Here is a 14,235-nt window from a genome sequence, read left to right as displayed (position 1 = left end):
ATCTGACTCAATGTCTTCACCCTTAGTGATCTTTGTTGTTACTGAAGAAATAAACTGTTGTTCAGTGTCTTTTCTTCCTTGTTTCAGTTGGTGGGTTGCTACAATCAAAATTTGCAAGTGGAGCTTTTCTTTCACCAAGTGCCTCTGTGCAAGAATCTCGCACTCCTAGAACATCATCTCTAATGAATGTGCCATCCACATCCCCCTGGTCTGTCCCTCTGCCACTGGCCACTGTGTTCACAGTGCCCAGCCCAGCTCCTGAGGTTCAGCTGAAAACAGTGGGGATACGCAGGCAACCGGGACTAGTCCCTCTTGAAAAATCTGTTACATATGGCAAGGGGAAACTATTGATGGACATGGCCCTATTCATGGGACGTTCCTTTCGAGTTGGTTGGGGCCCGAACTGGATTCTTGCTAACAGTGGAGAACAACTACATGGTTCCCATGAACTGGAAAGTCAGCAGGTTGCCGATTCGATGGACTATGGATTCCTACCCAATCCAGTAGCTGTTAAATCGTGAGTTATATTTCTTGATGCTTTTTGGGAATGACAACATTGAAATTGGAGGCTGTTTGATCTGTTATCAGCAAACCCAAGGTCAGCATGCTGCTTTGCGATTTTTCTATATAAATGTCTTAGCCCAAGTATAAGTATTTCATATATTGTATGCACAGTATCATATATATTCCTATGTAGTCCTTGCAATTAAGTCTTATGGTATTTACCATACAGAATGTATTGAGTTTACACAAAATACATTTTTTAAGGCATTTTTTATTATACATAACAAGTGTGTGTACATTTACTATGGACTAAATGAATATGATTACTTGTTTATGAAGTTGATTTTTGGAAAAATAAAAATCATCAGTGTCTTGAACCTCAGTAAAATCCATTCTAAATTTAGTAATTGACTCTAGATTATGGTATTATAATATTTTGGAGATTATTAATATCTTAAAATGCTTCAAGGTCAGACTGACTTCATGCCTATCTGAATGTAGAGCATTTCTTGGCTTGGAGGCACATACCTGTAATCCCAGCACTCAAAGACATGCAGAAGAGATCACAAGTTGGAGGCCAGCCTGCGCTGTATAGTAAGAATCTAAGAAGAACCTATCTTAGAAACTCCAGTGCTAGGATATAGCCCAGTGGAATAGTGGAACAGCGCTTCCTGGCAGGCATGCCCTGGCTTCATTCTCTAGAACTTCAATTTAAAACAGAAACAAAGGAGTCATTTTATAATCTGGCCACGTGTGGTGGTATACACCTATAATCTAGTCACTCAAGCAGTGAAACCTGGAGAATCGGAAATTCATAGTCTTTCTTGGCTATATATCAAGTTTGAGGGCTGTATGAGACCTGTCTCAAAAAATATTTAGTATCTATAAGCTTGGTTTCATAACTTTTTGACATGGAAGTATTTGCAAGCAAGGTATTCTACATGCAACTTTGGCCTTTGAATTTTGTAGTGTCATCACAAATAAGTGACGAAACCAGTAACTACTGACTCCCACCCTGAGCTTTGCTGTTACATTTCAATTCATTGGTCTATTCTACATTGTATCATTTATGCATGATTTTATAAACAACAGTATTGGTCATTAGAAATTACTGTTTTCAGAGTTTATACATGTTTATACATATTTCTATAAACAGTTCTTAATATTTCAGTCCATCTCATTAGTCTTTTTAAAATTTAAGAAAGCTGGGCGGTGGTAGTGCACACCTTTAATCCCAGCAGATTAAATCCCAGAGCCAGGCGGATCTCTCTGAGTTCGAGGCCAGCCTGGTCTACAGAGTGAGTTCCAGGAAAGGCACAAAGCTACACAGAGAAACTTTGTCTCGGGAAAAAAAAAATTTTTTTTTTTTTTTTTTTTTTTTTTAAAGAAGCTAAGGCTGGAAAGATGGCTGAGTGGCCAAAAGTGTATTTCCTACTCTTCAGAGGTCCCGGGTTTGGTTCCCAGCACCCACATTGGGCAGCTTTCACTGTAACTCTCAATGCAGGTTATTTGACACCTACTCCTGGCTTCTAGAAGCATCATCTGCCTCTGACCACAGCATACACACATAAACTTACATACAAGTAAATCTTGAAAAAAATCGTTTCTGAGGGCCATGAATGACTCTGTTGGTAGAGTATTTGCGTAGTATGCTCAAGGCCCATGGTTTCATTCCCAGCACAGCATAAACCCAGGATGGTGGTCCATTCCTGCATGCCTGTAATCCCATCACTTTGAGAAGTAGAGGCAAGAAGTTGAGAGATTCACTGTGATCCTTGCTTATGTGCTTCAAGACCAGCCTGGCCCACATGAAACCCTGTCTCAACAAATAAACATCACAGTGAAATGCTTTTTATTCTGTTGGAAGTCATCAAAGGTTGGTGTAGGGAAATCTCGGCCGTTCCTTCATTTTCTGACTCACTGTTGTTTCTCCTAGTCTATCTGAATCCCCATTCAAAGTTCATTTGGAAAAACTCGGTTTGAGACAAAGGAAGCTGGATGAAGATCTGCAGTTATATCAGACGCCTCTGGAGCTCAAGTTAAAACATAGCACTGTGCATGTAGACGAGCTGTGTCCTCTCATTGTCCCCAACCCCGGGGTCTCAGTCATTCATGATTACGCAGATTGGGTTACAGAGTCCCCCAGAGATCTGCTGGAAGTACAGAGTGAGTACACATCGTGCTGCTAGCCTTTGATGTTGCAGAGTCAGGCTAGCAGTAGCATGTTTCTAGATGTGTTTCTTTACAGGTCTAAAGTGATTTCCTCTGCATACTCATTTCTGCAGCTCACCTGGGACAAGAAAATTAGGAGTTAGCATTTGTAATCATTCTTACGCCTTGTAATGTATAAGTACTCCTCAAAGAAGTATAGCTAGTAAAATCCTTGGATTTTTGTAATTATATTCCTTCTATTCAAACAAGATATTGAACCGTGTGATTTGCAAATCATCTTTATGGAGAGGGGTTCCCCTCTCTAAAATGTTATTGACTTAAAAGCCTTTAGTTAGACTTAAAAAATAATGGTAGTGGCATGAAAGTAAGTGAAAGGAAACCCTCTAACTGACAAATGACAAAGACATTAAGTAACAATGTTTGAAGTTATATAGGAAGTTTAGATTTATAATTATCATTGTGTCAGGAGATATGCAATTGTTATTTGCCCTTTATCATTATTGTTGGCATGTGCTAACTGTGCATGTGTGTGTGTCTTAGATGCTTTGATTATATTCACCCTCTTTTATCCCTATACTTTATCCCTTCTGTACCCCTATTAGTCCCTTTTTACTGTCAGGTTTATCATTCTGTTTTTGTTTTTGTTTTTCTTTTTTTTTCTTTTTTTTTCTGGAGCTGAGAACCGAACACAGGGCTTTGCACTTGCTAGGCAAGCATTCTACCACTGAACTAAATCCCCAACCCCTTGTTTTTGTTTTTCAAGGCAAGGTAGCCCTCTGTAGCCCTGGCTATCCTGGAACTCAATATATAGACCAGGCTGTCCTCTAACTCAGAGATCTCCTCTGCCTGCCTCTACCTCCTAAGTGCTCGGGTTAAAGGCATGTGCCCCTAAGCATGGCTTTTCTTTCTTCTTATAACTTCCTTTCCTAAATTCCACTTACAAAAGAGAACATGGAATTCCAATTTTATTTTGTTTGGAGTCTGGCTTATTTTGCTTACCATGCATTTACCTGCAGATGCCCTAGTTTAATTCTTCCTTATCGATCAGTAAACTTCCTCCACGTATATAGAGCACACTTTCTCTATCCATTTATCTCTGTTGGTAGCAGTCAAGACTGATTTCCCTGACTTGGCTGTTTGAAATCATGTTGCAGTTACAGTGGGGATACAGGCATCTCTTTTATGAGTTGACTTTCATTCTTTGGGGTAAGAAGTCATGGCTAAATCACACTGTAGTTACATTTTAATTTTTTTCAGGAACCTCCATACTTGTTGCTATATTGACTGGACTAATTTACATTTCTAACAAGATCACATGAAAGAGCCTTTTCTCTACATGCCATTAACCAGTATTTGTCATTTTTTAAATGGTTTGGTTTTCCTTTTTTGTATTTTTTTTTTTGTTTTTTTGTTTTTTGTTTTTTCGAGACAGGGTTTCTCTGTAGCTTTGGAGCCTGTCCTGGACTAGCTCTGTAGACCAGGCTGGCCTCGAACTCACAGAGATCCACCTGCCTCTGCCTCCCAAGTGCTGAGATTACAGGCATGCACCACCACCGCCCGGCATTGGTTTTCCTTTTTTCTTGATGGGGTAAAATGGAAACTCAAGAGAGTCTTGATTTGCATTTCCCTGGTGGCTAAAGATTTGTACTTCATTTGAAATGTGTTGGGTCATTTGCTTAACCATTTATTGATTTGTTTGATTTATTTATTTATTTTTTAGTTATCTTTAATTCCAGATACTAGTCCCTTGTTTGACAAACAGCTGTCAAGGATTTCCTACTGTTTCATAATCTGCCTTTTGACCATTGATTCTTCTCCATACAGGAGCTCTTTGCTCGAATACATTTTGTCAATACTTACTGCTTATTAGGTCTCTACAGGAAGTCCCTGCCTGGTCCTGTATCTTAGTGTTTAACCAGTGTTTTCCTGGTGCAGTATAAATGTCTCAGGTCTTAGGTAAAGGTCTTTGTCCATTTGAGTTGATGAGATTCAAAGTGGGGTGTAGGAATCTATCCTCAGTCTCCTACACTTGAATATTCAGTTTTGCTATCACTTCTTGTTATCTTGTTAAACAGCTGTCTTTTCTCTGGTGTTTTAATAAGACTCATATGTCAGGCCCAACATTACAGTGTGTGTGTGTGTGTGTGTGTGTGTGTGTGTGTGTGTGTGTGTACACGCACACGCCACTCAAATGTGTGGAGGTCAACTTGCAGGACAATAGCCCTAATTGTGGCTACATTTCTATATTTGCTATATTAGCGTACCAGCTAAAGCAATCTGCTGCTGCTGTGGGTAAGTGAGGTGCCCAGCACCTACATGGAGGCTCACAACCATCTATATCTCCAGTTCCAAGGGAGCTTCTGTGGGCACCAGGCACACATGATGCACAGACACATTCATACAAAACACCCACTAAAATTGTTTTTAAATTGTTTTGTAGCAGAATTTCAAATTGGAAAACCTTTTCTTGACTATCAGAGTTAATAGCCACAGGCTAGAGGAATTTAAGGGAGCATCCATCAGGCTATATTTGTTATGTAAGTATCAAAGGTACATAGCAAATGTACCCTGTACTGTGCAACTTATATGACGTGTAATCCTAAAAGCCTGGAGTCAGATGTTAGGGTGAAAGATCAGAGAAGCAGAGCAGCCAGCCACTAGAGACTTTTTACCTCTACGAAATCTCTCTACAAATCCTCAGGCTGAATGAGGCCAAGATCCTGTCTCCACCTCCCTAGTGTTGGGATTAAAGGTGTAAGCTTCCCATGTGCTGGGATCCTAAGTGCTTAGGATCAGAGATGTGAGCCACCACCATCCTGTTGTTTCTGTTTTAAACAATTTGATCTCCTGTAGCCAAGGGTGGCCTTGAACTCCTGATCTTCCTGTTTCCTCCTCCCAAGTGCTGGAATTAAAGGTGTGTGCCACCACTGCCTGGCCTCTGTGGTTAACTAGTGCCTAGTTCCACCCTCTGATCTCCAATCAAGTTTTATTTGTCAGAACACAAAACACTTATAAGATGACCAGGTTGGGAGTAATGAGCTCACAAACTTGAATGAGTGCTTATGGTGGTAATTGATGTGTTTTGCACCACAGAAAGTGATGAGCTCTCAGGAATGATTGCCAGACTTTGATAGCATTGCTTTTTGTACTTTCTTAGTTGTGAAGCACTGGAGCCTGACATGGACATTATGTGAAGCCCTATGGGGCCACCTGAAGGAGCTTGACAGCCAGCTGGATGAGCCCACTGAATACATTCAGGTTCTGGAGCGAAGAAGAGCTTTTTCCCGCTGGCTGTCCCGTACTGCTGCACCCCAGATTGAAGAGGAAGTTTCCTTAACCCGAAGAGACAATCCCATAGAAGCTGTCTTCAGCTACCTCACAGGCAGTAGGATTAGTGAGGCCTGTTCTCTGGCACAGCAGTCAGGTAGGGATCCTCTGCATCACTACCTACTTCCTATGCACTGTCCCTGCTCCTTAATTGTAATTTGCCTTTTAACTGTATCCCAAGAAGATTGTTGGTTCCTCTAGAGACCATGCCTTGTTCTTCTAAACAACTCTGGAAACTTAAATATTGTTTATTTAATTAAAATTGTGTTGATTTTGTTATATGCATTTGTAGTAAATCAGAAACTTCAGCTAAGTAGAAAGCAATAATAGGACAAAATCACCCAAATTCTAAGACTTAGTCATCTTACCATTTTCAGTGGTTAGCCTTGTAATACATAAAGTATGCACAAATGCATGCACACTGAACAACATATACATATAAATGGTTCAAACTTAGTGTCCTAGTGGTCCTCAGTAGTATAGAGGTGAGTATCAATACCTGTCAAAGATAATTTCCTGATGTACATTCTGTTCTTTCCTTTAAAATATCATAGGTAGCTATAATCATTTCTTAGCAGTCTTTTAATATAACATTAGCATATTCCTTTGACATTCTATTTTTGTGTGTGTGTGCACACACATGAACAAATGAGCACTTATACATACATAAGGAGGCCAAAAGAGGCTGATAGGTGTCATCTTGTATCAATCACTGTCTACTTACTTCTTTGTGGCAAGGTCTCACCTTGAAATAGGGGCTAGCTAGCGTTCTCTCAATTAGGCTGGAAGCTAGCAAGCCTCAGCAATCCTCCTGTCTCCAGCCTCACTTGGACTTGGCTTTACAGGTGTGCACGAGACACCCAACTTGTTACATAGGTGCTAGAGGCCAAATAATCGCACAGTAAACCCCCTTTTTGTTTGTTTGGTGTTCAAGACAGTTTCTCTGTGTAACAACTCTGGCTGTCCTGAAACTCACGTTGTAGACTAGGCAGACCTTGAGCGATTCACCAGTCTCTGCCTCCCTAGTGATGGAGTTAAAGGCGTGCACACCCCACTGCCGCCACCCCCCAGCTACAGCAAACCCTCATAACTGCTGAGCCATCCTCAAGCCTCCTTTGTTGACATTCTTTTTTCTTTTTACATCCCCTGCTTCCAGAAACAATAATCTGAACATCTTACACATAGATCTTTTGTAATAACTCACTATTTCATCCACTTATAAGTTTAATAGGGTTGGGGATTTAGCTCAGTGGTAGTGCACTTGCTAAGCTCTGGGTTTGGTCCTCAGCTCCATGGGGAAGAAAAAAAAAGTTTAATAATCTATATGTTTAATTTCTAGGTTGAAATACTTAGATTTAAGATTTGTGCTTTTTAAGTTTTTCTATCAGTAAGACATTCAGCAATTGCTTTATGACCATCTTAACAGAAATCTTGATGAAAATAATGGCATAATTCAGATTATATGTATGTGGTTAGATTCTTGATCAGACTTTATTGGAACCTGCTTTATTCAAAGCCAACTAATTATAGCCATTAACTATATTTGTTTTGGTGAGCTTGGCCAATTTGAGATTATAGGAATAGAACACAAGAAAACTAAATCAGCAACTTCTAAAAATAGGCAGTTGATGCTAGGTGTGGTGGCACACGCCTTTAATCCCAGCACTTGAGAGGCAGAGGCTCAGGGATCTCTTGAGTTCTAGGACAGACAGGGCTACATAGAAACTAAAAGACAGGTACATAGGTATGTAGTTAGGTAGGTGAATAGATAGGTAGACAGTAAGTAGACAGACAGAAAAAAAAAATTAATACAAACAGCACTATCAACCAACATTGCCTGGCTAATTCTGATCAGAGGAAAGTGTAGTCAATGAATTATTGTGTATCAAGATATGATAAACCAGCTTCCTCTCTGAACTTAGCCATCTGTGTTGAACATAGTATCTATGTATATCGACCAGCAAATACAGACATGCACATGACCTTCTTTTTTCCTTTGTCACCTAGAACACTAGCAGTTGATGGCCACTGCAGTGCTTGCTTGCTACATGAATTTAGGTCATTCTTTGACAAGGCCCGCATGTAGTCAGATCAGAGCTAACTGGGTCTAACAGCACATGTCCTTGTGATCCTGGTTCAGTCTAAGGCTCATTGTGAAATGAGCCTTTTAAGATGATAGTTTTAATTTCTGGCAAGACATGGGGCTGGGGCTAGCTCAGCTCTTAAGAGCACTGGCTGCTCTTCCAGCACCCATATGACACTGCACAAACCACATGTGTGTCTGCTGTTTAGGTTTGGTTTCTCTGTGCTGTGTGGTACACTCTAGTTGGGCTTGTCTTCAGTGAGGTCATCTCATTTTCATGGCAGACACTGAAGCAGGTGACATTTTCCTCCTTTTTATCATTTTGGTTGTTGTTTTTCCAACAGGGTTTCTCCATGGAGCCCTGGCTGTCCTGGAACTCACTCTATAGACAGGGCCTCTGCTTTCGGAGTGCTGGGATGAAAGGCATGTGCTGCCATACCTAGCTAACTTTACTCCATTTTATAGATAACGTGGTGCCTTGCAAAGGGGTCACAGAGGGAGAAAAGCTGCTGTTATCACTACATATTGCATACCTTTTTAGGTTAAAGCACTTTGAAGATACTCTACTCAAGTATGAAGTATCTGTATTTTAACACTGATGTCAAGTCTTTCCTCCGAAGGCCTGGAAGAAGTACAGTGGTCTGTGTTTCATCAGGTCGGTTAATCCTTAGTCCTCACCTGAAAACTTGTGTTTCTTTTACAGGTGATCATCGCCTTGCTCTTCTTTTGTCTCAGTTAGTGGGTAGCCAGTCAGTCCGAGAGCTGCTCACCATGCAGTTAGCCGATTGGCATCAGCTCCAGGCTGACTGCTTCATCCAGGATGAAAGGTTGCGCATATTTGCCCTGTTAGCTGGAAAACCGGTAATGTCAGATTAATTTTTCTTGTAAATTGTACACTGTTAATATAACTGTCAGTTTGGTTTTATTTCTAGGTAGAAATATTTTCAAATTAAAATGTCAGGCAGCCAAGCACGATGGCTCACACCATTAGTCCTAGTGCTGTGAGATCTAGACCCAAGTTCAAGGCAAACCTGGTCTAGAGAAGTCCAGTAAAGTTAGGGCTACATAAAGAGACCCTGTCTCGAAACATCATGTTAGGCTAGGCAGTGGTGGTGCAGGCCTTTAATCCCATACTTGAGAGGCAGAGATAAGTTAATCGCCATGAGTTTGAGGCCAACCTGGTCTACAGAGCAAGTTTCAGGATAGCTAGGGCTACACAGAGAAACCTTTTCTAGAAAAACAAACAAAAAACCATGTCACACAATTAATCAAACAAACAAAAAAAAAGTCTAATGTTAGTTGTATTGTGTGCCTCTAATCTCAGTACACAGAGGGCAAGGCCAAAGGATTACCCCGGCTTCAAGGCCAAGCTGAGCTACTTAGTGAGTACTTAGAACTATGTAAGGCCCTGCTTCAAAACAATTTTTAGAAAAATCTTATTGCATTTGTTTAGTGTGTTCTCACCCTCAAGCATGTGTGTGTATATGGCATGGCACATGCATGAACAACAAAGGATAACTTGCCAGTATCTTGGGAGTCAAACTGAGGTTCCCACGCTTTACCTACTCAGCCATCTCGCTGGCCTAATTATATATAAACGTTAAAACTGGAGCTGGCGGGGGCTGGAGAGATGGCTCAGAGGTTAAGAGCTGGCTGTTCCTCCAGAGGTCCTGAGTTCAATTCCCAGCAACCACATGGTGGCTCACAACCATCTACAATGAGAGATATGGTGCCCTCTTCTGGCATGCAGGCAGAACACTGTACATAATAAATAAATCTTAAAAATATAAAATAAAATAGAAGGGCGGACAGCTCTTAAATAATAATTATTATTGTCTGTCTTCATCTGTGTTGATGTATAGGTTCATATTTGCATGTGTTTATATCAAGCAAACTTAGTTATGGAGAACGATTCTGAAATTTTTTTTCCTTCAATTTACTGTGTATGGACATTTTTCCATGTAATGTAGTATCATTCTTTTTAATAGCTACCACTCTTCATTTTACCAAAAATGAAGTAATTATTTTAAGCCAGTTTTTGCTGCTTACTCTTTGATTATCTGATTCTGTGTCTTTATGTCTGTCTTGTTAATTATGGGAGGGGAGATTTCGTATTCAAACCATTACATTAAGACTGGGTATGGTAGCACACTCCTTTAATACTAGCACTTGGGAGAGGGAGAGGCAGTAAGTAGGATCTTAGTTCAAGGCCAGCCTGGTATACATAGTGAGGTCCTGTCTCAAAAACAAATCCAAAAAATAAACATAAGGAACAGCTTGTAGACAGGCAGTAATAACCAAGGCAACATAAAATTGTCATGGTGATGCTTTTGTCTCCTGCAGGTGTGGCAGCTGTCAGAACAGAAGCAAATCAATGTGTGCTCCCAGCTGGATTGGAAACGTGCACTTGCTGTCCATCTTTGGTATTTGCTTCCACCAACAGCCTCCATTTCCAGGGCTCTCAGCATGTATGAAGAAGCATTTCAGGTATGTGTGTTCAGAAGAGCCAGGTGAGAACTTTGGTGTGTGTTTTGTCTTTTCAGAGAAGTACTGCAAACCTTTAATCCCAGCACTTGGGAGACAGAAGCAGGTGGCTAGTGGTGAAGACCCTGTCTCAAAAAAGAAAAAAGAAAATTTTATTTATTTATTTTTCTATTTTTTGTCGGAGCTGAGGACCGAACCCAGGGCCAGCAAGCACTCTACCACTGAACTAAATCCCCAACCCCCAAAAATTTTTTTTAAAGGAATACAGAGAAAAAGCCATTGAATCACATTTTATAGTATAATACTTACTACTTACTGCCCTCTTTGAAAATAATATAAAATTAAAACAGACACAGGGTCAAAACATCATCCTTTACCTTGTCTCTTCAATTTCTCCATTGAAAAGGCCTTGTCTCAAAACTGAGGGGAAAGAGAATTGTGACAAATGGACAAGGAGGGAATCTACTGAGCTCCTTTAAGTCTTTATCAGATTGAAAACAAGTGTATCAGAAAAGTTTAAAAGCCTTGATTCTTTAAAGCATTACAGCATTCTTAATGCATGTGTCTGAATAATTGAGACATGATAATGCTAGTTGATAAAACTCACAACTTTTGTATTGATATGTCACATTCTTCCCTTACAGAATACTTCTGAGGGTGATAAGTATGCCTGCTCCCCTCTTCCATCATACCTGGAGGGTTTGGGCTGTATGGTAGAAGAAGAGGAGAAAGACACACGGAGACCACTTCAGGACGTGTGCTTCCATCTCCTAAAACTCTATAGTGACAGGTAAACCAGGGACAGGCGTGGGAACTGTGTCAGTTAATTTCGGTGAGATACAGTTTACATATAAATAAGCATGCAGTTGGAGAGACTTCACAGAATAACTACCAACACAACTGAAACATTTCTGTCACCTACAGAAACTCCCACTGTGATTTAAGAATTAATCCTCAATCCTATACAATGATTGGGGGGTTGTTGACTATAAGTTAATTTTGATGTTTCAGGAATTTACATATTTAAGTCATCTGTACTTTTTGTACCTGGCTTCTTACCACTCAGCATGGTGGTGAGATTTATCAATTCTAATGTGAACAGCAGAGGTTTTGGGGAATCTTTATTCTAACTTTGTACATTTTTACATAATTTCATGTTCATTTGCTGGTGAGTAGTTAGATGTTGTTGGTTGGGTGTGAGGGATAAAGTGCTGTGAATATTTATTTACATACTAGCTGTAATAAGCCAGAACTTTGGCACAAGCTACTGTGGTGATATATTGTGTACCCTAATAAACTTGCCTAAGGATCAGAGGACAGAGCCAGCCACTAGATTAGACATAAGGGTCAGGCAGTGGTGGCACACACCTTAATCCTAGCACTTGAGATCTCACACCTTTGCTTGGGAAACACACATGCCTTTAATCCCAGGAAGTAATATGGCAGGGCAGAGAAAAGTATATACGGCGTAAGGAGACGGGAAATCACTCTCTTTAGGCTAAGGATTTCATAGAGGTAAGAACTAGTGTCTGGCTGTTCTCCTTCTCTGATCTTTCAGCTTTCACCCTGATATGTGGATCTGGATTTTTTTTATTAAAAGGCCATCTAAGATTTGAACAAGCTACTAGAGAGACTGAGGTGTGAGAGTTTCACTGGAGTCCATAAGTTTCAGTCCACCAGGCATCATAGCTTTTTCTTACCCTTTTAAAAATATTTGTCGGATCAGTAATAGTCACAAATTCCTGACACTGGTAGTTTTTGTCTTCCTTCGTCTATGCAGTTACAGTTTCATTGGTCTTTTAAAGGACCAGCTTTCACTGGGTTTTATTCCCGTTCACTTATCCTGCACAGAATGAAAGAGAAAAGCTTTAATGGAGAGAGTAAAACCATCACTGAATACTTCTACATTAGAATGACTGAAATTGCCAGGCTGTGGTGGTGCACGCCTTTAATCCCTGCACTTGGGAGACAGAAGCAGGCAGATGTCTGAGTTCAAGGCCAGCCTGGTTTACAGTGTGTGACCTTGTTTCTTTCACACAACTATGAACATTACAAGCTGTAGGAAGAAATGACCTTCATGAAGACCAGTTAACTGGCAACTGAAAACTAACATTCAATGACATCAGTTAACAGAACAGTCTGAAAGGGTCTGAGGCTTTTAGCATGGTTAGAAAAAGTAGCAGAACCAGGTGATGGTGGCACATGCCTTTAACCCCAGCACTCGGGAGTTTGATTGAGGCCAGCCTGGTCTACAGAGTGAGTTCCAGGACAGGCTCCAAAGTTACACAGAGAAACCCTGTCTCGAGAAAAAAAAAAAAAAAAAAAAAAAAAAAGTAGCAGATACCAAACCTATTGGATGGCACACCCTCATGAGAGAGGTGTCTAGTATTACTGATAAGACCTCTCACTCTTTACCCTCTGGTTCTTTAATTGTCTTCTGAGACACAGAACAGTTTTTTCAGTACAGATGATCTGCTAGCTGAGTATCCTAACTGAATACTTTATTCTCCTCAGACATTACGATCTCAATCAGCTATTGGAACCTCGAAGTATAACTGCAGATCCTTTGGACTACCGCCTAAGCTGGCACCTTTGGGAAGTGTTGCGGGCTCTTAACTATACCCATCTGTCCGAACAATGTGAGGGTGTGCTACAGGCCAGTTATGCTGGCCAGCTGGAAAGTGAAGGGCTCTGGGAGTGGGCCATTTTTGTCTTCCTGCACATTGAGGACTCAGGGTAAGTGAAAAGCCTTTGAACCTAGTGAATATGTCTAGCACCTCAAGGCAATGCCTAAGAATTCAGTCTTTTCAGATTCTGTTCAACAAGTTACTGCTTAGAGCACCTGTTAGATAACAGCCATGTGATAAATCTCACAAGACCTAGAGATGGCCCAGCAGTTGAGAGCACTTGCTCCTTTTCCATAGGATCCGAGTTGATTTTCTCTGCATCTGTGTCGGGCAGCTCACACTGCCATAGTAACTCTAGCTCTGTGGGATCCAACACCTCTGATGTCCAAGTACACCAATACTCATATGCACATACATACCAACACACACATGTACACTTATAACTAAAAACAATAAAAATAAGTATTTTAAGAAAAGTCATAATTTAAAATAACGACTTTGTGGTTTGTTTTGCTTTTTAAGTTTGAAGTGGTCTCCTAAAGATGGAGATTACCCATTGGAGTGACTGTCCAAAGGACCACTCTAGCCTTCTCCGTGACCAGGATGATACTCTGGCTTCTTCCTTCCCCACAGCATGCGTGAGAAGGCTGTTCGAGAGCTGCTTACCCGGCACTGCCAGCTGTCAGAGACCCCTGAGTCCTGGGCTAAGGAAACTTTCCTGATGCAGAAGCTCTGTGTGCCTGCTGAGTGGATTCATGAGGCCAAAGCAGTTCGAGCACACATGGAATCCAATAAGCACTTGGAGGCCCTCTATTTATTTAAAGCCGGCCACTGGAACCGCTGCCACAAACTTGTTATCCGGCACCTCGCTTCTGGTGAGTGCAAAGGCCTACATCTGGAATTATCCCATGTTTTTCTAACCTGTTGAGCCCTCGTGATGGCTGAGGCAGAGATGGTGTCAGTTTAGGACATGGCAGACTTCGATCAATGTGCTACCAAAATGCTACAGAGGAGGCTTGGTCTGGGCAAGGGGCTGTG

General features: G+C 40.9%; 1 protein-coding gene across 3 annotated transcripts in view; it reads left to right on the top strand.

The window, feature by feature from the left end:
- Positions 1 to 14,235, top strand: part of Nup98 (nucleoporin 98 and 96 precursor) — an 88,995-nt gene that overhangs the window by 69,718 nt on the left and 5,042 nt on the right. For all 3 annotated transcript variants that reach the window (XM_036187651.1, XM_036187670.1, XM_036187661.1), the window contains exons 23-30: positions 88 to 517; positions 2,441 to 2,670; positions 5,834 to 6,100; positions 8,790 to 8,947; positions 10,430 to 10,573; positions 11,215 to 11,360; positions 13,085 to 13,306; positions 13,831 to 14,072. In XM_036187651.1, coding sequence (XP_036043544.1) covers positions 88 to 517; positions 2,441 to 2,670; positions 5,834 to 6,100; positions 8,790 to 8,947; positions 10,430 to 10,573; positions 11,215 to 11,360; positions 13,085 to 13,306; positions 13,831 to 14,072 — 1,839 coding nt within the window. The remainder of the gene's footprint in view (positions 1 to 87; positions 518 to 2,440; positions 2,671 to 5,833; positions 6,101 to 8,789; positions 8,948 to 10,429; positions 10,574 to 11,214; positions 11,361 to 13,084; positions 13,307 to 13,830; positions 14,073 to 14,235) is intronic.

This window comes from Onychomys torridus, chromosome 1 (genome assembly GCF_903995425.1).
Source record: "Onychomys torridus chromosome 1, mOncTor1.1, whole genome shotgun sequence".
Taxonomy (NCBI): domain Eukaryota; kingdom Metazoa; phylum Chordata; class Mammalia; order Rodentia; family Cricetidae; genus Onychomys; species Onychomys torridus.
This window is presented reverse-complemented; position numbering and strand designations above follow the sequence as displayed.